The sequence below is a fragment of the Aotus nancymaae genome, unplaced genomic scaffold (assembly GCF_030222135.1).
Source record: "Aotus nancymaae isolate 86718 unplaced genomic scaffold, 86718_ANA_hifiasm-v0.15.2.pri h1tg000057l, whole genome shotgun sequence".
NCBI lineage: Eukaryota > Metazoa > Chordata > Mammalia > Primates > Aotidae > Aotus > Aotus nancymaae.
Genome location: NW_026988471.1, coordinates 25,618,177 through 25,644,526, shown reverse-complemented (window position 1 = coordinate 25,644,526; position 26,350 = coordinate 25,618,177). Strand labels below are relative to the sequence as shown.

The 26,350-nt window shown below is 47.3% G+C and overlaps 1 protein-coding gene across 1 annotated transcript in view; it reads left to right on the top strand.

The window, feature by feature from the left end:
• The window catches only part of CIB4 (calcium and integrin binding family member 4), a 64,982-nt gene extending 39,856 nt beyond the window's left edge, over nucleotides 1-25,126 (top strand). The window contains exons 4-7 of the mRNA XM_012475348.3: nucleotides 12,319-12,460; nucleotides 23,000-23,109; nucleotides 23,978-24,066; nucleotides 24,937-25,126. Of these exons, the coding sequence (XP_012330771.1) occupies nucleotides 12,319-12,460; nucleotides 23,000-23,109; nucleotides 23,978-24,066; nucleotides 24,937-24,967 (372 nt within the window). The 3' untranslated portion in view covers nucleotides 24,968-25,126. The remainder of the gene's footprint in view (nucleotides 1-12,318; nucleotides 12,461-22,999; nucleotides 23,110-23,977; nucleotides 24,067-24,936) is intronic.
• Nucleotides 25,127-26,350: the final 1,224 nt, after the last annotated feature.

The following is a 26,350-nucleotide window of genomic DNA, read 5'->3' as shown; positions in this document are numbered from 1 at the left end:
ATATTTACCTAGTGTTTTATTTTGGTCTTATGTATTAGATCTATGATCAATCTGGAATTGATTTTTGTGTATGGTGTGAGGTAGGAATAAAGATTTGTTTTTCCCCATATGCATATCCACTAAACCCAGCACCACTTATGGAAAAGACTGCTCCTTCCCCCACTGCACTGCCGTGTTATCTTTGTCATAAATCAGGTAGCAATATATGTGTGGGTGTGTTTCTGGAGTCTCCATTATGGTCATTGATCTATTTGTCTATCCTTGCACAAATACCACATCACATTAGTTACTAAAGCTTTAGCATAGATCTTTTTTTTTGAGAAAGGGTCTCACTCTGTCACTCAGGCTGGAGTGCAGTGGCATAATCAGGGCTTGCTGCAGCCTCAATTTCCCAGGCTCATTGACCCTTGCACCCCAGTCTCCCAAGCACCTGGAACTACAGGTGTGCATGACCACACCTGGCTAATTTTAATTTTTTTGTAGAGACAGGGTCTCACTATGTTGCCTGGGCTGGTTTCAAACTCTGGACTGAAGCCATCTTTCCCCCATCAGCCTCCCGAAGTGCTGGGATAATAGGTGTGAGCCACTTCACCCAGCCTAGATCTTGCTCTCTACTGGTGTAAGTTTTTCAGCTTTGTTGTTCTTTAGGATTAACTTGGCTATTCTTCACCCTTGCATTTCCATGTAAAGTTTAGAATTGGCTTCTCAAGTCCAGCAAAATGGACCAGCTGGAAAAGTTTAACTAGAATTGCATTAACTTTATGTATCAATTTGGAAAGAATCAACATTAATAATATTGAGCCTTCTTTCTTTATTTATTTTTTCTTTTTTTGAGACAGAGTCTTGCTCTGCTGCCAGGTGCCAGGCTGGAGTGCAGTGGTGCGATCTCGGCTCACTGCAACCTCCGCTTTCCGGGTTCAGGCAATTCTCCTGCCTCAGCCTCCTGAGTAGCTGGGACCACAGGCATGCACCACCACACACAGCTAATTTTTGTATTTTTTAGTAGAGACGGGGTTTCACCATGGTCTCGCTCTCTTGACCTCGTGATCCGCCTACCTCGGCCTGCCAAAGTGCTGAGATTACAGGTGTGAGCCACCGCACCCGGCCATATTGAGCCTTCCAACCCATAAGTATATCTGAGGGAGGTTTTAAAAGGCACTAAAATACAAAAGGTTTTGTTACACCCTTCTCCCAGGACATGGGCTCTGCTCACCTAACCTTGCACAGCTATGAGGGACCTTTTGGGCAGTGCCTCTCTCGGTGAGAAGGTGCTTTAGGTAAACTGAGGCCTCCACTCAAGACTGAGGAAGGACTGACCTCTTCTGTACCACTCTTAACAGACACTTTCATCTACTGCTTTCTTTAACAAATGCTTTACGTCTGTGTAAAATGTTTACAAATATAAACATTAATCATTTCATTTATTTATTTGAGATGAAGTCTTGCTCTGTCACCCAGGCTGGAGTGCAGTGGCTTGATCTTGGCTCACTGCAACCTCTATCTCCCGGGTTCAAGCAATTCTCCTGCCCCAGCTTCCTGAGTAGCTGGGATTACAGGCACCCACCACCATGCCCAGCTAATTTTTGTATTTTTTGGTAGAGACGGGGTTTCACCATATTGGCCAGGCTGGTCTTGAACTCCTGACCTCAGGTGCTCCACTTGCCTCAGCCTCTCAAACTGCTGGGATTACAGGCATGAGCCATCATGCTTGGCAGCCACTGCGCCCAGCCAATAAACATTAATCGTATCTTTTTTTTTTTTTTTGAGATGGAGTCTCACTCTGTCACCAGGCTGGAGTGCAGTTGGTGCAATCTCAGCTCACTGCAACCTCTGGCTCCCAGGTTCAAGCAATTCTCCTGCCTCAGCCTCCCAAGTAGCTGGGACTACAGGCGCCCGCCACCATGCCCAGCTAATTTTTGTATTTTTAGTACAGATGGGGTTCCACTATGTTGACCAGGATGGTCTCAATCTCCTGACCTCGTGATCCGCCTGCCTCAGCCTCCCAAAAGGAGGGATTATAGGCTGGGATTATAGGTGTGAGTCACTGTATCTGGCCAATCATATCATTTTAATAAGAGTGGCTAGCAGATACAATGCACAGAATAAAGTATGATTAGAAAATAAAAATGCTAAATGAAGTCTAAATAAAAAAAGAAAAACACTAGAAATTAAGAAAATTTAGAGATGAGAAATTTTAAATAAATTAGTATTGTTTGACTTTTTTTAATAAGATCTTGAAAATCCAAGTGCATCAATGACATCATCATTGAGTCACTAGCGTATTTTTGTGTGAATTTTTTCCAGCAACTGTAAAAAGCTTTTTTTGACTAGGCGCTAGTTGGAGAAATGGTGAGGAGATATTTTTAAGCTAGGTCCAAATATTTTTCCTCTGACTTTCATCTTCAAATCAAATCTCTTGTTCAATAACTTTAAGAAGATCTTTAAAAAAAGAAAACTTTTGGCTATTGCCCCCTCCCCTTGCCTGGAGAGAGAAGGAGCTGAAAGTGGGGGGACAGATGGTGTGGCCAGGCGGGTCCCTACCCTCCCCCACAAACCCCAGAGGGCTGAAGCACTAACTCTGGCAGGTTGCGCAGCAAGTGCCTCAGTCTGAGCTGAACCCTGAATGATCCAGCTCTGTGGAGGAAAGGTCAAACCCACCATTAAAGAGGCAGGACTAGGCTTCATGTGTTTTTTAAAAAAAACCACAGGAAGCCTATGTAGCAATGGGACAGTGTTCTTGACTACCCAGCAGCGCCTCCAGGTCAGCGAAAGAGGTGGGCCTAACCTCCCAGTGTAAACAAAAAAGACACAGGAAGCCTACCTAGTAACCTGAAGGAGTCCCTGGAAATCCAGTAGCACCTCTACAGGCAGATAAGCGACCTCATCAAGCAGCTCCCTGAGATCAGAGCTAAGTAAATCCATGAATATGGGAAAAAACCAATGCGAAAAGGTGAAACCATCAAAGACCAGAATGCCTCTTCTCCCTCAAGGAATCACAACTCCTCATCAACACAGGAACACAACGTGACCAAGAAAGAGTGTGACAAATTGACAGAAACGGGCTTCAGAAGGTGGGTAATAACAAACTTTTCTGAGCTAAAGGAACATGTTCTAATCCAATGCAAAGAAACTAAAAACCTTGAAAAAAGGTTAGATGAAATGCTAACTAGAATAACCAGCTTAGAGAAGAACATAAATGATTTGATGGAGCTGAAAAACACAACATGAGAACTATGTGAAGCAAACACAAGTTTTAATAGCCAAATCAATCAAGTAGAAGAAAGGATATCAGAGATTGAAGATCAACTCAATGAAAAAAAAGAGGAGGCAAGACAAGAGAAAAAAGAGTGAAAAGAAATGAATAAACCTCCAAGAAATATGGGAATATGTGAAAAGACCTAATCTATCCTTGACAGGTGTACCTGAATGTGATGGGGAGAATAAATCCAAGCTGGAAAACACACTCCAGGATATTATCCAGGAGAAGTTCCCCAGCCTAGCAAGGCAGTCCAACATTCAAATCCAAGAAATACAGAGAACTCCACAAAAATCTTCCTCAAGAAGAGCAACCCCAAGGCACATAATTGTCAGATTCACCAGGGTTGAAATGAAGGAAAAAGTGTTAAGGGCAGCCAGAGAGAAAGGGCAGGTCACCCACAGAGGGAAGCCAATCAGACTCACAGCAGATCTCTCAGCAGAAACCCTACAAGCCAGAAGAGAATGGGGGCCAATATTCAACATCCTTAAAATAAAGAACTTTCAACCCAGAATCTCATATCCAGCCAAACTAAGCCTCATAAGTGAAGGAGAAATAAAATCCTTTATGGACAAGCAATTACTGAGAGATTTTGTCACCACTATACCTACCTTACAAGAGCTCCTAAAAGAAACACTAAACACGGAAAGGAACAAGTACCAGCCACTGCAAAAGTACACCAAATAGCAAAGATCAAAAATGCAATGAAGAAACTGAGTCAACTAACGGGCAAGAAAAGAAGCCAGTAACAAAATGGCAGATCAAATTCGCACATAACAATATTAACATTGAATGTAAACAGCTTAAATGCCCCAGTCAAAAGACACAGACTGGCAAACTGGATAAAAAGTCAAGACCCATTGGTAAGCTGTATTTAGGAAACCCATCTCACATACAAAGACACACATAGACTCAAAATAAAGGGATGGAGGAAGGTTTACCAAGCTAATGGAGAACAAAAAAAAAAAAAAGCAGGGGTTGCAATCCTAGTCTCTGATAAAACGGACTTTAAACCAACAAAGGTCAAAAGAGACAAAGAAAGGTATTACATAATGGTAAAAGGATCAATCCAACAAGAAGAGCTAACTATCCTAAATATATACGCACCCAACACAGGAGCACCCAGATACATAAAGCAAGTTCTTAATGACTGAAAGGAGATTTAGACTCCCACACAATAATAGTGGGAGGCTTCAACACTCCACTGTCAATATTAGACAGATCAATGAGACAGAAAATTAACAAGAACATCCAGGACTTGAATGCAGAGCTGGACCAAGTGGACCTAATAGACATATACAGAGCGCTCCACCCCAAATCCACAGAATATACATTCTTCTCAGCACCACATCTCACTTACTCTAAAATTGAGAACATAATTGGAAGCAAATCACTCCTCAGAAAATGCAAAAGAATGGAAATCATAACAAACAGTCTCTCAGACCACAGCACAATCAGATTAGAACTCAGGATTAAGAAACTCACTCAAATCCGCACAACTACTTGGAAACTGAACAACTTGCTTCTGAGTGTCGACTGGATAAACAATGAAATGGAGGCAGAAATAAAGATATTCTTCAAAACCGATCAGAATGAAGACACATCTTACCGGAATCTCTGGGATACCTTTAAAGCAGTGTCGAGAGGGAAATTTATAGCAATAAATGCCCACATGAGAAACAAGGAAAGATCTAAAATCGACATCCTATCATCAAAATTGAAAGAACTAGAGGAGCAAGATTAAAAAAACTCAAAAGCTAGCAGAAGACAAGAAATAACTAAGATCAGAGCAGAAATGAAGGAGATAGAGACACAGAACACCCTTCAAAAATCAATAAATCCAGGAGCTGGTTTTTTGAAAAGATCAACAAAATAGACAGACTGCTAGCCAGATTAATAAAAAAGAAAAGAGAGAAGAATCAAATAGATACAATAAAAAATGATAAAGGGGATATCACCACTGATTCCACAGAAATACAAATTACCATCAGATGTTACTACAAACAGCTCTAGGCACATAAACCAGTAAACCTGGAAGAAATGGATAACTTGCACTCTACCTGGACACTTGCACTCTACCAAGACTAAACCAGGAAGAAGTTGAAACCCTGAATAGACCAATAACAAGGGCTGAAGTTGAGGCAGCAATGAATAGTCTACCAACCAAAAAACGTCCAGGTCCAGATGGGTTCACAGCCTAATTCCATCAGACGTACAAAGAGGAGCTGGTTCCATTCCTTCTGAAACTATTTCAAACAATACAAAAAGAGGGAATCCTCCCTAACTCATTCTATGAGACCAACATCATCCTGATACCAAAACCAGGCAGAGACTCAACTAAAAAAGAAAACTTCAGGCCAATATCCATGATGAACATCAATGCAAAAATCTTCAATAAAATGCTGGCAAACCAAATGCAACAGCACATCAGAAAGCTTATCCATCATGATCAAGTAGGCTTCATCCTGGGGATGCAAGGCTGGTTCAACATACGCAAGTCCATAAACGTAATCCATCATGTAAACAGAACCAAAAACAAAAACCACATGATTATCTCAATAGATGCAGAGAAGACCTTCAACAAAATTCAGCAGCCCTTCGTGCTAAAAACTCTCAATAAACTAGGTATCCATGGAATGTATCATAAAATAATAAAAACGATTTATGACAAACCTATGGCCAATATCATACTGAATGGGCAAAAGCTGGAAGCATTCCCTTTGAAATCAGGTACTAGACAAGGATGCCCTCTGTCACCACTCCTATTCAATATAATATTGGAAGTTCTAGCCAGAGCAATCGGGCAAGAAAAAGAAATGAAAGGTATTCAGTTAGGAAAAGAGGAAGTCAAATTGTCTCTATTTGCAGACAACATGATTGTATATTTAGAAGACCCCATCATCTCAGCCCAAAATCTCCTGAAACTGATAAGCAACTTCAGCAAAGTCTCAGGATGCAAAATCAATGTGCAGAAATCACAAACATTCCTATATATAAATAACAAACAGAGAGCCAAATCAAGAGCGAACTCCCATTCACAATTGCTACAAAGAGAATTAAATACCTAGGAATACAACTAACAAAGGATGTAAAGGACCTCTTCAAGGAGAACTACAAACCACTGCTCAACGAAATAAGAGAGGACACAAACAGATGGAAAAACATTCCATGCTCATGGTTAGGAAGAATCAATATCGTGAAAATGGCCATACTGCCCAAAGTAATTTATAGATTCAACACTATCCCCATCAAGCTACCAACGACCTTCTTCACTGAACTGGAAAAAACCACTTTATACTTCATATGGAACCACAAGAGAGCTGGCATAGCCAGCTAAGCAAAAACAAACAAACAAACAAAGTCAGAAGCATCACACTGCTGGACTTCAAACTATACTACAAGGCAACAGTAATCAAAACAGCATGGTACTGGTACCAAAACAGAGACATAGACCAATGGAACAGAACAGAGGCCTTGGAGGCAACACCACACATCTACAACCATCTGATCTTGGACAAACCTGACAAAAACAAGCAACGGGGAAAGTACTCCACGTTTAATAAATTGTGTTAGGAAAACTGGCTAGCAATGTGCAGAAAGCAGAAACTGGACCCCTTCCTGACACCTTACACTAAAATTAACTCCAGATGTATGTTAAATTAAAGATTTAAACATAAACCTCAACACCATAAAAACTCTAGAAGAAAATGTAGGCAAAACCATCCAGGACATAGGTATAGGCAAGGACTTCATGACTAAAACACCAAAAGCAATGACAACAAAAGCCAAGATAGGCAAATGGTATCTAATTAAACTTCAGAGCTTCCATACAGCAAAAGAAACAATCATTAGAGCGAACCAGCAACCCATGGAATGGGAAAAAAATTTTGCAATCTACCCGTCTGACAAAGGGCTAATATCCAGAATCTACAAAGAACTAAAACAGATTTACAAGAAAAAAACAAACCCATTCAAAAATGGGCAAAGGATATGAACAGATACTTTTCAAAAGAAGACATACATGAAGCCAACAAACATATGCAAAAATGTTCATCATCACTGGTCATTAGAGAAATGCAAATCACAACCACACTGAGGTATCGTCTCACGCCAGTTAGAACGGTGATCATTAAAAAATCTGTAGACAACAGATGCTGGAGAGGATGTGGAGAAACAGGAACACTCTTACACTGTTGGAGGGGGTGTAAATTAGTTCAACCATTGTGGAAGACAGTGTGATGATTTCTCAAGGATCTAGAAATAGAAATTGCATTTAACCCAGCAATCCCATTATGGGTATATACCCAAAGGACTATAAACCGTTCTGTTTTAAAGACACATGCACATGTATGTTCATTGCAGCCCTATGTACAATAGCAAAGATCTGGAACCAACCCAAATGCCCATCAATAATAGATTGGACAAATAAAATGTGGCACATATACACCATGGAATACTACGCAGCCATAAAAAACGATGAGTTCTTGTCCTTTGTAGGGACTTGGATGAATCTGGAAACCATCATTCTCAGCAAACTGATACAAGAATAGAAAACCAAACACCGCATGTTCTCACTCATACGCAGGTGCTGAACAATGAGAACACGTGGACTCAGGGACAGAAGCATCATACACTAGGGGTAGTTGGGGGGGGCTAGGGGAGGGACAGTGGGGTGGGAAGGGTGGGGAGGGATAACATGGGGAGAAATGTCGGATATAGATGAAGGGGGAATAGAGGCAGCAAACCACCTGGTTATGTATGCACCTATGCAACATCCATGTATGACTTCCACAGGTACCTCAGAACCTAAAGTAAAATAAATACAAAAATTATTTTAAAAAATAAAGAAAACTTTTAGTTTTTTGGCAGGGATCGCAATCTTTTTATTGTCAATAAACTGTAGTTTCTATTTCCAAAAAAACTCCCAGCATTTGGGGTTTATTTTCATCTTCTTTAGTTTCATCATGCTTAGATTGAGATCGTAGTACTGAGTTACCTGTGTAAATTGCTATAGTGACATGTTTATCTTCCCTTTGTTCAAAACGCCCTCAAACTAGGGTATGTGTTATTCTTGAAATGGAAGCATTGCTTTGTCAACAGTCACTTCCTTCCTCCTTGGGAGGATTGAAGACTTCTAAATGAGTGTGAAATTTAATACGGACTATAACTCTCTGGGTAGGTCCCCAAATTTATTGGTTCAGCTTTCAGATTGTTAAAGTTACAGCATCAAAAATCTGGAATCCAGTAAACTGGACCTGTGATCACTAATCAGGCCTGCTCTTTCAGCTTCCCCTTCTCGGCTGTTCTGTCTGCCTGGGGCTAGGCTGAACCAGACCTGAGGACATCAGCTGAGCTGGCCTTTAGCTCAGGACGGAGAGCAGGGAGGGGCACCAGGCTGCACCACCAGGGGCCTTAGACACTCTCCCGCAGCACTATCAGTGCCCCTTTGACTGGAGCTGCTCTGTCACAGGGGGGCTTGTGCCCTGGGCTATCCCTTGAGACAGGGACCCTGGGGGAGAGGGAAGCTGCACCTTGTTGGAACAGAGACAGTCCTGGGACACTCTCCTGGCAGATGCCTGCCAGGCCTCACGGATGCCACTCCTGGACCCTCAGGACCCAAACACAGCTCTGGTGAGCTCGGCCCTAGCCCTGCAGCCTGATATCTGCCCTGCCATCCTCTCAGGGACAGTGTCCCCTGCTCTATCCTCAGATTCCTCCCCGCTTCGTAAGACCGATGGCTCCGTGTCAGCTCCATCTTCTCCTCTGGCCTTCTCCCTCCTGCTGCCTTTAGTCCCATGGCCTCCTCCTATGCCTCTCACTTTCATAATGAGAGTCAGAGTCATTTCTAGCTGGCCACTGAGTTCTCTTAGGCCATGAGCCATGTCTTTAACTTCAATCTAGATTCTGTTTTTGCACTTTATGGCAAAGGGAAAGAGAGAGGGAGAGAGACGGAGTCTTGCTCTGTCACACAGGCTAGAGTGCAATGGTATGATCTCAGTTCACTGCAACCTCAGCCTCCCGGGTTCAAGCCATGCTCCTGCCTCAGCCTCCCAACTAGCTAGGACTGCAGGCACATGCCACCACACCCAGCTAATTTTTGTATTTTTAGTAGAGATGGGGTTTTGAGATGTTAGCCAGGCTGGTCTTGAACTCCTGAACTCAGGTGATTCGTCGGTCTTGACCTCCCAAAGTGCTGAGATTACAAGTGTGAGCCACTGTGCTTGGCCTTTGATGTTTGTTTGGCACTAGGCACCTTAGTGGAAACAGAGCAGGGAGTCCTGGTCTCAGGCTGGCTCTGCCACTTGCTGGCAAGTCTCTTCCCTTCCCCAGGTCTCATTTCCACATCTGTGAGATGAGCAGTTAGCCTAGATCACAAATCTCCAGCCATTTTTAATCACGCATCCCCAGCAATAATGTGAAAAAATGAGAAACATGCACTCATTGTATATATTCAGGTATAAACTGTATACATTTACTACTATATTGGCTGATATAATATCAAAATAAAAAAATTTTAAGGACAACCTAAAAACTGAATATTTAACAAACAATTTTCCCTTTAATAGATATAGTAAGATTTCTTCCTTGCACTATAGTTTGAATGTAACTAATAATACTGTAAGAAAAACAATGTGTAAGGGAAAGCAATGTGGTTGGATATGCTTCATCATTCTTTGAAATCTTGCTTTTAGATTGAGCTAGAGCCATTCAGAGGTCTGGTTCTAGTTCAGTTTCTTTTTAATAGCTGTCATAACTGATCCAAAGAGAGGAAATGTATCATGGGCTGCATGTCTTAAATCATAGCCCTCAGTTTCAACCCCATTCACCAATTAAAGGCTTTTGATGGAAATTAAGCTGGTAATTTTCTGCCTCCCCTGATGTCAGTCAGTGGCTCTTACACTAAGTGGAAAGTGTTACACTTTTATATTTTTAACAATGGATTCAAAATCCACAGACATTCTTTATCTGGAGAATTTCCAAACAGGTCAGAAGAGTCTGTTTCTATATTTCCAGGTATGTAATATAAGCATTTCTATAGGTGATACACGTTTTTAACCACAAAAATCCCATTTTAAAAATATTCTCTTCAAAGCATGAGTTTCTTTAGAAAAGCAATAGTGTTAAAATGAGTCACCTTTACCTTGAAGAGTCAAAGGAAATTGAGTTTATATTTTGGTGGATATTTGCTAGGTAGCACACTGCCAACAGCTACTTGTTATCATGGAAAGGTCAGCAAATTCAGAACACTTGTCTTTTTGGGCCAGGAAAACATGTAACTCATCTTTAAGTTTGATAGCTCTTTTAAGAACTCTTCCAAGAGCTAACCAGTAAACCTCCATGAGGTTCAGATTTTCATACTCAGTACCCTTCTGATTACAAATCATTGTGTGTGTGTGTGTGTGCGCGTGAGTGTGTGTATATATATATTTGTATAAGTTTTACTATACAAACATATATATATGTACATACATATTACTATATATACACAAATATGTGTATATGTATATATAGTAAAACTTATACATATATATTTACCATGTATATATTTACTATATATGTATTTACCATATATATTTACTATATATATATTTACCATATATATATATATATATATATTTTTTTTTTTTGAGATGGAGTTTTTCTCTTTTTGCCCAGGCTGGACTGCAATAGCATGATCTCAGCTCACTGCAGCCTCTGCCACCTGGGTTCAAGCAATTCTCCTGCCTTAGCCTCCTGAGTAGTTGGGATTACAGGCATGCGCCACCACACCTAAATGATTTTTTTTGTATTTTTAGTAGAGATGGGGTTTCTCCATGTTGGCCAGGCTGGTCTCGAACTCCTGATCTCAGGTGATCCACCTGCCTCAGCCTCCCAAAGTGCTGGGATTATAGGTGTGAGCCACCACACCTGGCCAAGTTTTACTATATTTTAATTTTTTTTTTTTTTTTCTTTTTAAGAGAACCATTTCAATGCATTCTGCTGTACTTAGGTATTTCTGGGCTTACCTTCCTGACTGCAGTAGCCTGCAGGAAATTCTTCAGGGAGGTCTTCGGCATGTGTTGCCATCCTGCACCCTCACCCCAGAATACTTTTCCATCAGGAGCAGCCACCCCCTCATGCCCAAGAGTACCTGCACTTTTCCCCATCCGTGGCGTTTTCGTTGAAGACATTCATTTACTATTCAGTCCATATCTCTTTTTCCTTCAGTGGCTCAAAGAAATGTGGTTTTTCACATACAGAATCTAAGAAAACCACATTAGAAAATCTATACTTCTATTTAACTATTTAGCAAAGCTTTCACAGTGTAAAATTTGTTTGAATACTTATTTCTCTGTATCTTTGGCAATATTTTCTCTGCAGTTTCCAGCATGTTCACATGTTGTACAGTAGATACTATTCTTGCTACCAGCAGCTACCACATCAACTGCCCTGTTTTCAGTCTCTATAAGACATGAGGAGTGTGTGTGTGTGTGTGTGTGTGTGTGTGTGTGTGTAGATGAGTCATGTGACATGGATCTAACGAGTGTATTGGTGTCCTGGCAACCACCTCCCTCCCATCATTACCAGCAAAGACAAGGGGAGGTCCGCAGGGGAAGGAAGCTTGGTGTCTCATTTCCTGGCTGGCTATGCGCTTAGGCAGTGAGCCTGTTGACTTGCCTTGCATCTGCCTGAGCGCAGGGAGAGAAAATTGATGCAGGGTCTTCTTGTTATGTCTGCCTGGATTCTCACGGTTTCTACCCCATAGAGCAGGACTCATATTTAGAGTGGGAGAGGTTTCAGCTCTGACATGCTTTTGTTCATTTGCATTTGCATTATAAGCATTATCTTCAATGGTGGCATCCTTGCAGGAATCTTGTGAAGTCACATATCCATCTGCAAGAGCCATCGCTGGCACCCCGTCATGCCCAGGGCCTGGCTCAGTGAGCTACTATCTACTCCGATATTTAGGTTGTGGCTGTCATTTTCATCTGAAACCCAGGTTTGTGACAGATGAGAGAGGCCCAGGGTGACACAACCCTGACCCTGATAGACCTCCTCCCTCTTCCTCCCCTTGCCCACAGGTCAACCCTTTCAGAGACCGTATCTGCAGAGTATTCTCCCACAACGGCATGTTCTCCTTTGAGGATATGCTGAGCATGGCGTCTGTGTTCAGTGAGCAGGCCTGCCCCAGCCTGAAGATTGAGTACGCCTTTCGCATCTACGGTAGGTGCTGTGGGGGACTGAGGGGTGAGGGGTGGAAGGGCCAGAGAGAACATACCATATCGACTCCATCATCAGTTCCTTGATGGATGGCGTAAGCTGGGGTTTGCTTGGGTATCTATGGGTATGTGTCGTGTTTTGCACGTACCATGGAGTAAAAAGAATGATTGAGAATGACAACATCAATGGACAGACTCCCCTCCGTGTTGTCAGAGGGCAATGGGGTCATTGGCGTTGATATTTGGTGGTAGTGCATGGTGTGTGGGCAGGTGAGAGAGAGAGAGGACCACATATGCATGTAAAGGATTTATGCCTATTTGGCAGAAGGAGCATTGGATGAGAAGTTAAGAAAATTTGAACACTCTTGGACAAATCATTTCACCTTTCTGGGGCTCAGTTTTCTCATCTGTAAAATGAGGGGAAAGGGAGAGATAATCTCTGAGGTCCTTTGACATATTTTGGTCTCTGACTCTGTCCTGGGTAGTCAAAAGGCTCTGCTGAAGTCCTGCTCTTCACCAGGCAAATGTCCATGTAGCACAGCTGGGATGCAAGGGAATTCTCAAAAGGAATCAAAATGAAAGAAAGAAGTCTCAAGAAGCCTTCAAACTAACCAGGTGCAAGGCTTTAGTGCATCCTGATCACTCTTTGGCCTCAAAGGACTTGAACATTTAGACTTGCTCGTTTGCATCTCACCTGCCTTCCTTTCCCGCCAGCTCCTCCCTGGTCTCCACATTGGTGGACTCCATCTCATTTCTACCTCACCCCAGTGGATGGGGATAGAAGACATTAGAAGACGTTTCAGCCAGATGGACCTATGAGGCCTCAGCTTTTTCATCTGTAAAAAGGACTTAGTAATAATTTTATATCCCATTATGTCCTCAGGTTCAGCATTCAATAAGCACACAAGAAATCAGAGTCTCCTCCTGAGAATGGCTGAGTAAACTCCTATCATACTGTCACTCCTGCAGATAGCAACTGTAAAACTCTAAAATAAATAGAAAAATCAACCAGCCGATGGCATCGGAAAGCTACCAAAAGCGAGATGGGTTCTAGAGAGATCTGATGCCTGGAAGAAGGAAATGGTAGTAGATGGGTTTTCCTTCACCCGCCTTTTTTATTTTTAACTTTTTAAGCCTGAAGGTAGGCTTCAGTGAGTGGAAACACTGGACTCCTTCTGACTTGAAGAGCCAGAGAGTCTGGGGCACACACAGCCCCCACAAAGTGAGGGAGACCCTATGAAAGAGAAAGGGAGTCCAAATTTTGTGTATAAACTATGCCCATATCACTCTCTGACCTCTATACCACATACACGAGGGCAAACTCAAAGCAGCTCAGCTAAGGATAAAAGAACTAACTTGAGATTTGAGCTGCCACCACATTTTAACCAGGTCTGTGAGTGACAGGGTTTGCACTTTGAGTTCATACCTATTGCCTGCTAAAACCAAAAATTCAGCACTCTTTGGGGAAATACAGAGTCTCCACAACAAAACATTTATAATGTCCAAGCAGCCATTCAAAATGGTACACAGTATACAAAAACGTGTTTTTAAATCGATGAATTCTCAAGGATGGGGACTGACTGACATGACCCAGATGTTGGAATTAGCTAATAAGGATTTAAAAACAGCTACTATAACTGGATTAGTCAGGATTCTGCAGAGAAATGGAACCAATAGGCTGTTTATATGTGTATACATATATGTGTGTGTGTATGTGTGTCTATATGTGTGTATACACACACACACATATCTCTACATGTATATGTAGAAAGAGAGAGAGATTTATTCTAGGAACTGGCTCATGTGATTACGGAGGCTGAGAAGTCCCATGATCTACTGTCTGAAGCTGGAAAACTAGGAAAGGTGGTGACATAATTCATTCTGAGGGTCCAAGAACCAGAAGCATCAAAGTCTGTGGATGGAAGAAGATGGATGTCTCAGCTCAGAGAGTACAAATTCATCCTTCCTCCACCTCTTTGTTCTATTGGGCTCTCCATGGATTAAACGACGTCCAATTGGTGAGGGCAGAGCTTCTTTACCCAGTCTATTGATTCAAATGCTAATCTCTTCCAGAAACATCCTCACAGAGACACCCAGAAAGAATTTGTTGCCAGCTATCTGGGCATCCTTAGCCCAGTCAGCTTGACACATACCATTAATCATCACAATAATCACGCCCAAGGATGTAAAAACTGCTCATAACAAATGAAAAGATAGGAAATCTCAGCAGAGAAGCAGAAACTATAAGAAAGAATCAAATAGAAAATATGGAACTGAAAAATAAAATATCCGAAATAAAAATTCACTGGATGAGCTTAACGGGAGAATTGAGATAACAAAGGGGTCAGGACACTTGAAGATAGATCAACAGAAATAATCTCATCTGAAGAACAGAGAGAAAAACTATTCAAGGGAAAGGAGAACAGAGCCTCAGAGACAAGCAAGACAATAGAAAGGTCTAACATGTATCCAACTGGAGTGAGAAGGAGGAGAGAGTGAACAGGGTAGAAAAGATATTTGAAGACATAATGGCCTCAAATGTCCTACATTTGATAAGACACAGATTTACAGTGAAGTCCAAGCAGGACATGTAGAAATGAAACCACATATCCAAATTCTGTTGGCTTCATAGGCCCCACCTGTCCACACCGGCCTTCCTCTTTCCTAACGCCAAGTATTTCTGGGAGTCTCCAGGGAGTTCCTGATGCTTCCAGGGAGTTGGAGCCCTCTAGCCACTGCTCCTCTCGGTCAGGCCTTGTGCTGGCTTAAGCCCCCATCAGTGCTCCTCTGGCCGGGCTTGCTCCTCTGGGAGAATGCCAGTCCAGGCTTCGTGTTCCTGTCTTAGCCAAGAGTCTTTAGGTTGCAAACCACAGAAACTTACCTGTGTAAAAGCAACGGATAAGACCCAGCAGTAGATGAGTTTTCCATTGTCTAAGAAAATACCACAAACTTAGAGGGTTTAGATGACACTTTAGTAACCTCACAGTTTCTGTGGGCTAGGAGAAGTTTCCAGGCATGGCTTAGTTGGGTCGTCCTCTTAGGGTTTTGCAAGCTGCCATCAGGGTTCTGGCCAGGCTGCCTTCTCACCTGAAGTGTGCTTGACTCGGGGAGTCTGCTCATGAGCTTGCTCACGTTGTTGGCAGAATTTACTTCCTTTGTCTGCAGGACTTAGGGCCCTAACTTCTTGCTGGCTCTCAGTCAGAGGCTGCCCTCAGCTCCTGGCCACATGGGCCCCTCAACATGGTCAGTTCCTTCTTCAAAGACAGTCAGGGGGAGAGACTATTGAGTCCCCCACTGGCAAGATGGAGTTAAAAACATAGCGTGATGGCAGAAGCGACAGCCCATCACTTCTGCCAAGTTCCATCAGTTGCAAGCAAGTCACAGTTCCCACCCACACTCAAGGGGGCTGGGGATTATACCAAAGCCTGAGCACCAAGACGTGTGGCTCTTGGGAGAGGTCACTAGAGTTCATCTGTCAAGAAGAGCACTATGGAACCCATGGTGGAAGTGAGGCAGGCCTCTCGGGGCCCTCGGGCACAGCTGGAGGGGGGTCAGGAAGCCAGGCAGCTGCGGTCTCCTCTCCATGGCTGCCTCGTCTCTCATCTCTGCCTCTCCCTGTGGACTTCCCTTCTCCTTCTGCAGATCTGCTATGCCTCTGTGCCCACAGGTCAAAGATGACTGCCCAGCCCCTACATGGCCTGCAGGCTTCACTCTGACTGAGTAGCCACAAGCATCTGTTTCTCCCTTCTTTTTTCTCACTGAGCCAATGATCTAGCTGCCCCTGGGATAGGTGACCAGCCTTGCCCAATCACCTGCAGCCAAAAAGAAGCAGAGTTGCAAAACAAGCATGTTTCCAGAGGCCTGCCACTGGGGTGGGGACGCTTCTCAGAGATGGTAGAGCGTAGGCTGGGCAGAGGCTGCAAAAGATGCCTGCCTCCCCTGACTTTCCACGGTTTCCTGAGCTAAACAAACAAAAACACCAGAAACACTCAAACTCTTCAGGAGTGAGGTGAGCAGCAAGTTCTCTTTGGGCCTCAAGGCACAAGCTAAATCATGTTCAGCTCCAACTCAGGGAGAACGCCCAGGGTCCCAAGAGGCCGGACTGGGAGCCTCAGGGCAGATCAAGGACCAGACACCACCATATCCTCCACAGTGTCTTTGTATCTTCCTCCATCCGCTCTCTCTAGGCCCCTCGAGCATAGAGGTTCCTTCCTCCAGCCTAAGCACAAACACAAAAAGCTCAAAGCCTTCATGCAAATCAGCTGTGCAAATAGATGCCCAGGGACTCGTAAACTCCCAGGCTTCATCAGACAGACTCAGACAAACCTGAATTCTCTCTGGGCTCAGAAGCCTTCTTTACAGAGCTGTCAGCAGGATCGGAGATGGGATGTGTGGATCCTGAGCCTGTGCCATAAGTTGAGGAGGGGTTGGGCCGCAGTGAAGGACGAAGAGGGATCATAAAAAAGGGGAAAGAAGGCAGAAAGGGAAAGGAGAAGGCGGGCCTGGTAATCGTCATGGTGACGATTCTCAGCAGAAGCCCAAAGGCGGAACTCAGTGCTGCGGCCCTTGCTACCCCGGGTGTGGCCCACGGACCAGCAGCATCAGCACTGCCAGGAAGCTTATCAGAAATGCAGAGCCCCAGGCCCCACCCCGCCCCACCCATTGAATTCGAATCCGTATTTTAGCAAGAACCCCAGAAGATTCCTCTGCGCTTTAACGTCTAAGAAGCACTGCTCTAACGCACTGCTTCTCACATTGGGCTGTACATTGAATCACCTGCGAGTTGTTTTTCTTTTGTTTTGTTTTGTTTTAAATACAGATGCTTGGGCCCCAGCTCCAGGGACTTGATGGAATGGTATTGGGTATGTCCTGGTCCTTGGGCTTTTTGGAAGCTCCCTGGATGGCTCTAGTGAGCAGCAGACTGTGAGAGCTGTTGGTCTAAACCGCTGCAGGAGTTAGGGTTGCATTCGGTGATGTGAAGCAGTGGCCATGGTATTTAAAAAAAAGAAAAAACTTTGGGAGGCCAAGGCGGGGGGATCAGTAGGTCGGGAGATCGAGACCATCCTGCTAACGTGGTGAAACCCTGTCTCTACTAGAAATACAAAAAATTAGCCAGGCATAGTGGCCTGCACCTGTAGTCCCAGCTACTCGGGAAGCTGAGGCAGAAGAATCGCTTGAACCCGGGAGGTGGACGTTGCAGTGAGCCGAGATCATGCCACTGCACTTCAGCTTGGGTGACAGAGAAAGGCTCTGTCTCAAAAAAGAAAGAAAGAAAGAAAAAAAAACACAAAGTCTAGGGTCAGGCAGTGCAGAGCTGGAGCAATGGCCTCAGGAAGAAACTGAGGGCCCAGGCTCCTTCAAGCTTCCTATTCAGCCAACATTCAGGGACCATTGTCCTCATAGTCACAAAATGGCTTCTGCGCCCACAGACATCTCATCTTATTTCAGGAAGGAAGAAAAGGTGATAAGAGAAGGGATCCAGACAAAAGTGCGTCCAGGGTGCAGATAAGTCCACTCTCCTTTCACAAGCTTTCTTGGAAGCCCCACCCAGCATTTTTGGTTTGTATTTCATTGACCAGAACTACAGAACTATGCCACCTGGCTACCCATAGCTCAAAGGAGACATAAAACACCCAGCTACACATTTTAAGCTGGGTGTCATCCTGGAAAGAAACTGCAGTTATGTAAGAAAGACAGGGGAATGGCTTTTGGTCAAGAATCCAGCAGGGGCTGGCTGGGCGTGGTGGCTCACACCGGTAATTCCAGCACTTTGGGAGGCTGAGGCAGGTGGATCACCTGAGGTCAGGAATTCGAGACCAGCCTGGCCAACATAGTGAAACCTCAACTCTACTAAAAAGACAAAAGTTAGCTGGGTATGGTGACAGGCACCTGTAGTCCCAGCTACTCAGGAGGCTGAGGTAGGAGAATCACTTGAACTTGGGAGGTGGAGGTTGCAGTGAACTGAGATTGTGCTACTGCACTCCAATCTGGGCGACAGAGTAAGACTGTCTCAAAAAACAAAAAGAAGGAGAATCCAGCAGGGACAGCCACACCTCCCTGGAGCTTACCTACTGGGCTCCAGGTCGTGATTTGACAGACACTCTGGTCTCCAGCCAATCAATCTCCTCTCTGTACCTCTGGAGAAAGTTTCCACCTGTGAAAGACCACCATCCCAGCAATGTCTTCCTGCTCTCATCAGCTCAGCCTCCACCAGATAGGAATTATCCCCAGGCAGGTACCGGAGCACCTGTGGCAGGTCTCCCCAGACCTTCTTCCCGGGACCTGACGCCACAGCAGGTGCTGCTGGCTGGGGAGAGGCAAAGAAACCTCAGTTCTCAAGAAAGTCACGGTGAAAGGAGCCCTCCCTCGCTTCACCGAACAGGTTGATTTTTGTAAAAGTCCTGGGGAAACTGGAAGGAGTAAGAATGACAGAGACTTTGAGTGATGATGGTAAGATTCTTTGGGGTGACCTGAAGGCTGAGCCCTGACTCCACCAGCCCTCTGAGCCCCTCCTAGCATTGTTGGGAGACAGCAAGAGGAAGGCTCCAGGCCCTCCCAAGTGGTCTGAGGCTGCAGAGGCCGCCTGGGCTGGTCAGCCTCCCGGAGTTCCCAGCCCCCAGCCCCTCCCAGGCTGCTCTCCCCTTGCCATCCCTAAAGAAGCGGAACTGTCTAGGACTACATTTACTCTAGCAAATTATTCTGTTTCCAGATGGCTTGGGGCCAAAGCCATGTCATTTGCTGCAGTCTCTGCATACAGGAGCTGGGCCAGCAGGACACCTGGGGACTCTCTCTGAGAGAGGCTGCAGAGGTTCCCAGCAGCAGTGCGGTGTCACTGCGGCTGTCCACTGTCTCCAGGCCCCGGGGCTGGTCCCTCTACCCCTTTACCTGCCCTGAGCCATTTCCCATGGAGGTGCAGGGAGAGAGACTCCAGTCCCGGCACTGACAAGCATTCAGCGGGGGAAAGGCACTGCTGGAGGAGTGAGGGGCAACTTACAGCTTCCACACCCACATCCTGCCACGGGAACAGAGACGAGTCTTAGCTCTGCCACCAAAGGACCCTGTGACATCAGCAAACCTGGGCCTCAGTTTCTCTAGTAGGAACAAGTATAGAAACTGGAGAAACCAATAGCTCTCGTTCATTTCCTTCACGGTGGGTTTATACGGCCTCTTCAGTTTGCATTTTCATATCTAATAAGCATCTTCTATATTGAACATCTTCTATATTCCAGGTGATGTCCATGTATTTTCTTATTTAATCTTCACAGCAACTCAGTGGAGGTACTGCTATGATTCCCATTTTACAGATGAGGAAACTGAGACTCAGATAATGAATAAGACTCAGATAATGAATTGGCCATTTGGTGGCCATTGACAGTACACCACAGGTAACAGCTGCTTAAGTGAGATAGCTTCCAAGATTGCTGAAAGGTATATATTTATTTATCTAATATGTAGAAGTCAAGAGATAGTTACCCACAGTGGTTCTAAAACTCTCAGTGTCAGGGATCCCAGGTCCCCCATCTTGTCGCTTTATCCTTTATTTGCAAGGTCACCTCATTATCCCAGAGGACCATGCCTTCTCTTTCTTATAGATGGTCCCAGAAGTTGTCTGTGCCTCTTCTGTTTACATTTCATTGTCCAGAACATAATCACATGGCCACATCTAGCAGCAAGGGAGGCTGGCAAATGTAGTGATTGTTTTGGGTGATCCTCTGCCCACGAAAGACAGGCGCTTTATTGCAATAAAGGCAGTTAGGGGTGGTTAAGACCATAGACTTCCCATTAAGTGAGACTGCCTGGGCTTAGTCCTGTCTCCATCACATACCAGTGGTTACCCTGGGTAGTTCATTCATTATTTATTCAACAATAGTCATTGGGCATTTACTGTGTCCCAGGCACTGTTCTGGGAACTAGGGATACATCAGTGAGCAAAAAAGCAAAGATGTCTGCCCTTGTGGAATTTATATTTGAGTGGAGGGAAATAAGCGAGCTAATGACACACAGTGTGTTGGGGAGTATTCTGTGCTGGGAGAATGACAAGGCCGGGAAGACACAGAAAGTGTATGTCTGCACAGGGGCTGGGTAGTGCCCTAGGAGGAGCTGGCACTTGAAGAAAGACCTGGGTGAGAGTGTCCCGAGGAGGGGGAGCCTCCGTGCAAAGGCCCTGAGGCAGGAGTGTGCCTGGCTTGATTGAGCAAGGAGGCAGAATGAGGGTGAGCTGACTTGGGCTCTGCTCTGGGTGGGACAGGGCTGTAAGAAGAGGGCAATGAGGAAGGAATGACCCGGGCTGCTGTGCTGGGAATAGTCTTCAGCGGGCAGAGAGAGAGGAGGGAAGCTCAGCAACAGGCTGCCAGGGCGAGCGGGAGAGAGGCAGTGGTGGCCGGGCTGAGGAGGGCAGTGCATGGGAAGTCGGGGGAGCTGGGAGGATTTGCCAAACCGTCGCCTGTGGGATGCAAGGGAGAGAGAGAAGGATGACTCCAGGTTGGCCTGAGCGGTGGGAGGTGGAGCTGCCCACTTCCCAGGAAGGGGCAGCTGTGAGTGCAGCAGGTCTGGGGGTACGGGCCGGGGAGGGGAGCACTAGGAGCCTGGGCTTGGACACATAGAATATGAGAGGCTGTTGGCTGAGAGCAGGAGGGCAGGTGCATATGTGAACCTGGAGTCCCGGGAGGAGCCCAAGGTGGAGACATACATTTGGGATTCATTTGCCTATAGGGATATTTAAAGGTTGCAAGGAGCTGAAACGAGATTAAGGAGGTAAGTATGGTTATTTAATCTGTGTGTGCCTCAGTTTCTTCATCTCTGAAGGATGGGAGTAAATGCAGTGAACTTTAAAGTGCTTAGACCAGTGCACGGCCACAGCAAAAACATCTGTGCTTGTTGTGGTGGTGATTATTAAAGCTCACGCAGGCAGCTGTGTTTACCGTTCCGCCCCCTCCCCACCACAGCCGGGCCAGTGAGGGGCTGGGGCGACGGTGCTGGGTGCTTGAGGGGAGCAGTGCTGAGGATGCCTGAGAGTCACCTCTCCTGCCATTCAAAGCCTTCACAACTCCGCCCACCTTCCAGACTTAACCCCCATGCGCTCTCCTCCCAGGCCCTCCCCGAAGCCTCTGCTCCCATCACACTGCGCCAGTCACTCCTGCCAAGCACCTTAGGGTGGCTCCTTCTCTGCTGCCCCAGGAGGCTCGGTCTCTGTCCGCTGGTGGCCCAGCACCTCCTCCACCTGTCGTCCTTCCAGGTCATGCTCTTCAGAGGCCTGTTGAGAAGACATGTTTAGGTGGCCCTGAAGGGACAAAGGACGCCCCTCAAGGTGGACCTGGCTGTCCAGTGCTGAGGAGGTTTATGTAATGACCATGTTTTCTGGCCCTAAAAAGAGGACCCAAGGCCTGGCCAGGCCCCAGGCAGCACTCCCCAACTGGCAGGACGGTGGGTGGGCACTTCCGAGCACTGTCCTGGAAGTCAGGGGCCCTGGGCTGTGGCCGCAGTTGAGGAAGGAGCAGCCGGCACGCACGAGCCAGCGTGGCCCCCAGAAGTCTACATCCCAGTGCCACCCCCACTACCGCCCACCTCAGAGTCCCAGGGCTCCCTGCGGCTGGAAACCTCTGTGCACACCTGGGCCACAGCAGCACCCTGGGCTATCTTAGGGGGGGATGTGAAGTGTGTGGAGCCCGCCACGGTCTGCAGGCTCCCTGTCCTTTACCCGTTTTCCGACAGCTGTGGCTTTCCTTGGATGAAGAAATGGTGCCCATTTTTGCCCATTTCTGGACTCCACTTCATGAAGGAGGCTGCATGGGGTTGGAGGGAATATTGCCTCTTGTCTCTGTAACCCTTTGAGGGCACTGTCAAGGTCAATGTGGCCAGCCCCACTCTGGACAGATGACAAGGACCACTGTCCCCCCTTCACTGCAGAGGTGAGGGTGCATGCCCAGATCACATAGCTACTGCATCGGGACAGAAGCAGGGACTGGCCCCCAGGCCTTCCAACTCCAGATCCAGGCCGCCCTCCACGCCACACTGCCTGGCTCCCAGCCACCAAAAGACACCCTGGCTTCTGGGTTGTGAGATGAGAGTTGCAAAGCATGGGGGTGGATGTGGGGCTCGGTGGTCAACCTGGCTGGGCTAGAATCTCCCCTTCCACCTCCTGGGGCTGCAGATAACCACATAACTCTCTGTGCCTCAGTTTCTTTCTGGTAAAAGACTAATAAAGGTTGATTGGAAGATTCAATGCCTTAAAGAGCTCGCGAGAGGTCTGAGCATGTAGTACCCACACGATCGATACTTACTGCCATTGGTATTTCTGACGGGTTATTTAGCACATGTGTCTGCAGCCGGCTCTGGTGTTGCAGTGCCTGCCTCTTAGGCCTGCCCAGGTCTCCCTGGGTCTCAGGTTCTAGACCCGCCTGGGAGAGTTGGGCTCTGGGGGGGCCTCCCAGAGGCTGATGGGCATCTGTGGGGTCCTGGCTGGTGCCGGGTCCTCCAGAACTCCTCAAGGCCTCTTCCTGTTCAGCCCCCAGCTCCCTCTAATGCAGGCCTGGTGTCTTTGCAGATTTTAATGAGAATGGCTTCATTGATGAGGAGGACCTGCAGAAGATCATCCTGCGACTGCTCAACAGTGACGACACGTCTGAGGACCTGCTGGTGGACCTCATGCACCACGTGTGTGCTGGGGGCTAGGAGCTGGTGGTTGGGGCTGGGGATAGGGGCCATGTTGCCACCCAAAGCCACTGGATGTCAGGCCACCCTCTTGGGAGGAGACCCAGGGCCAGGCAAATGACACATTGGCCTTTGGTATACACATTCCCTGGGGGCTGCCAAGGGGATAGGAGGCAGCTCAGGGTGCTCTGGGGAATGGGCACACAGCTGGAGGCAACCGCCCTTTGACTTTCCATCCTTCCTCCAAGACCTGCCCAGGGTCCCCAGAACACTGCGCCAGACCCACCCACTCAAGGGGCCTCCCTACATGGCAGGGACTGCCGGTGGCTGGCCAACAGCAGCTCAGCCTTACAGGGACCTATCTCAACATCTCCTCCCCACACTGTCACAGCGTGACACAATGCCCAGGTGTCCAGGAGTGACAGATATGAGGATGGCCCCGCAAACTCAAGTCAGGGCCTGCACCTCGGCTTTCAGAACATGACAAGCCTCCAGCGTTTCCAGTCTCGATGGGGCTAGAAGGAAGATGAAATCATGAGCACTGTTGAGGGAGTCCCCACCGCTTCCTGGCCTGCCTGGGCCCCCGTGTTACTGATTGGAGGGGCAGGTTGGGGGTACTCTTATTCTCTCACTGCCAGGCTGGGGCTGAAGCCCCCAAAGAGTGAGAGAGGCAGCCTGCAGGGTTCCCAGCCTTGGTGCGTGTAACCTCATCTCTGTGGGGTCAGGGGACCCAGGAGACGAGTGTTAAGCACGTGGCAGAGCCCCTGGCATCTGGCAGCCCCTGGCATGTGGCTCTCCCCCTCCACCCCCTGCCTCACCTCACTGCCTGGCACCAGGTCCCACTCAGCCACCTTCTGTGCTCCCCGGCCAGGTCCTGAGGGAGTCGGATCTGGACAATGACAACATGCTGTCCTTCTCAGAGTTTGAACATGCAATGGCCAAGTCTCCGGATTTCATGAAGTAAGGCATTCTTGAGGGGCGGGACAGCCCAGAAGAGTGGGGGGGGCAGGAAGGGCCCCCCAGTCTCCCCTCAGTCCATGGGACATCTGTCTTCCCAAGGAGGTCATGAGTTTCCAGGAGATTTTGCAGATTCTTTCAGAATCAGCAAAACTGGAGCTTCTGAGAAGTGGGTAACCCTGGGGTATTAAAAGGCAGAAGTGGGGATTGGATTCCAGGCTTTGAGAATGACGTCACACCTCCAACCTCAGAGCATTCCCTGCGCCAGGCGGCACACCTCTGTGCTTCTCCTGAGGCCTACTGGGCTCCTGGACGACCCCACTGCCTCCAGCAGCCCACTGGGAGTTGGGGCTTTGCAGGCAGGATCTGAAGATGCTGGTGGTGGAGCTCATAGAAGAAAACAGACAATGAGAGAAGCACCCAATTCCATTTCTTAGAGCGGGTGGGGTGGCTGAAGGGTCTTCTGTGGCCCAAACGTCCCTGAGAAGATTGGCCATCTCCAGATCTCCCTGGCCATGATGAAGTCTTTTTGGGGTTCTGCTGGTTTTGGGAGACGCGTGCCCCCTGGAAGCAGGGCGTGCCATGGAGGAAGAGCCGGGGGGAGCTGGAGTCTGAGGGCTGGCGTCTCCTGCTCCTGGGCGCGACTCTGCCCCCCGGTCTCAGAGGCATGCTGATTTGGAGTGTGCTCACTCAAGGTGCTTTTACAGACCAAGGAAAACAGAACAAAGAGCTAGACCTCAGCCAGCACCAGGACAGGAGCCCGGGGCCGCTGGGTCCCTCTGTGCCGACGTCTCTGCCTCCCCTCGGCCCTCCACGCTCGCTCTGTGCCGTGCACCAGGTGTCTCTGCTTTGTCACAAAGTTCTTTCTTTCAGCTCCTTTCGGATTCACTTCTGGGGATGCTGATGTGGCTGCAAACACCTGGCGTGGCAGCCTCGAGGGAGAACACCGGAATTGAGCCCCCTCCAGCACTGGAGGGAGCTGGTTTCGAGTATGACTTTGTCCTGGGCCCACCCTCACCTCTAGAATATTGTTTATTAGATAAAATAAAAACCCTTTTCCGTAGCCCATCAGATCATCACTTTTGAAATGCAGGAGCACACACATACTTTTAATTAAGAACTGCCCATTCCAGTTCAAGCAGGCTGTGGGGGCGATCGTTTTGAGAGAAGAGTTCAAATTTCAACCCATGTCATAGCAGGGGACCAGGCCAAATGGGATGAAGGTCCCTAGAAAGATACATGCTCTTCCCTCCCTTCATCGGAACCCCCGACCCCCAGCACCTCGCAGCCCTGAGCTGCACATAGCAGCCATTCCAGCCGGCGCCCGGCTCCCCACTCCCCTTCCGAGGGAGAAGGCGTCTTGGCCCTGATTGTGGAACCAGCAATCAGAGTTTATTTGCTTTGCTATTCAGCCAAGCCCTGGAATGAAATTGGCCTCCACAGAGAGTCTTTGGGGCCCAGCTCGTCAGGGACTTGGAGGCACAGAAGAAGCCCCTCATAGGGTTTATCGTACTTACACTGTCCTGGGGGAGGTGTCTATTGCTGGCTACAGAGGAGGGGCTGTTTCAGCCCCAGGCGCCCTTGAACCTGGCTGTGTTCCCCTTGCCGTTAGGTCCTGACTCACCCACTCAAGGGCAATAAGGGCCTTGTTGCTTCATGGAGTGCCCTTGATCAAATCCAAGAGGTGCTGGAATGTTGGAGAAGGTCTCTACTCTGGCCTGAGGTCCCCACCCCAAATCCTGCCACTGAGGGGCTCTCACCCACGTCCTGCCCCTGCCCCAGCAGGCAGAAGCCTCCCGGGCTGTGAGAAGCAGCAGCCGGGTGGGAGCAGACCCTCCAGACCTCAAAGACCACCCCAGGCCTGTGGCCTCAGCACCCATGCCCAGCATCTACTTCTGGCCTGGGGCCCCAAAACATAGGTATTCCTGGAAGAGTGGCCTGGTCCTCAGTCATTCCCTCCCATCCTCTTCTAGAAACAGCTTCAGGGGTGGATGCCACATCCACCCGTCCAAGCCAGCCTGGGCAGAATGCAGGAGGTGCCTGCTGCTCACAGCTTCTCCCAGGCTTCACCCTCCACAGGGGCCTTCAGGATCCCCAGGTCTGTGTCCTGCCTGCCCCTCAGTCTCCACATGGACCACAAGCGGGCTGTGTCATGGGAAAACCGGGGCTTGGGAGTCAGAAAGACCTGGATTCAAATTCTGGTTGTGTTACTTCCTGCTGGGTGAGCTTGGGCAACATTCTCACCTGCTCCAAGCCTCAGTGTCCTTATCGGTAAAGAGGAGATAAC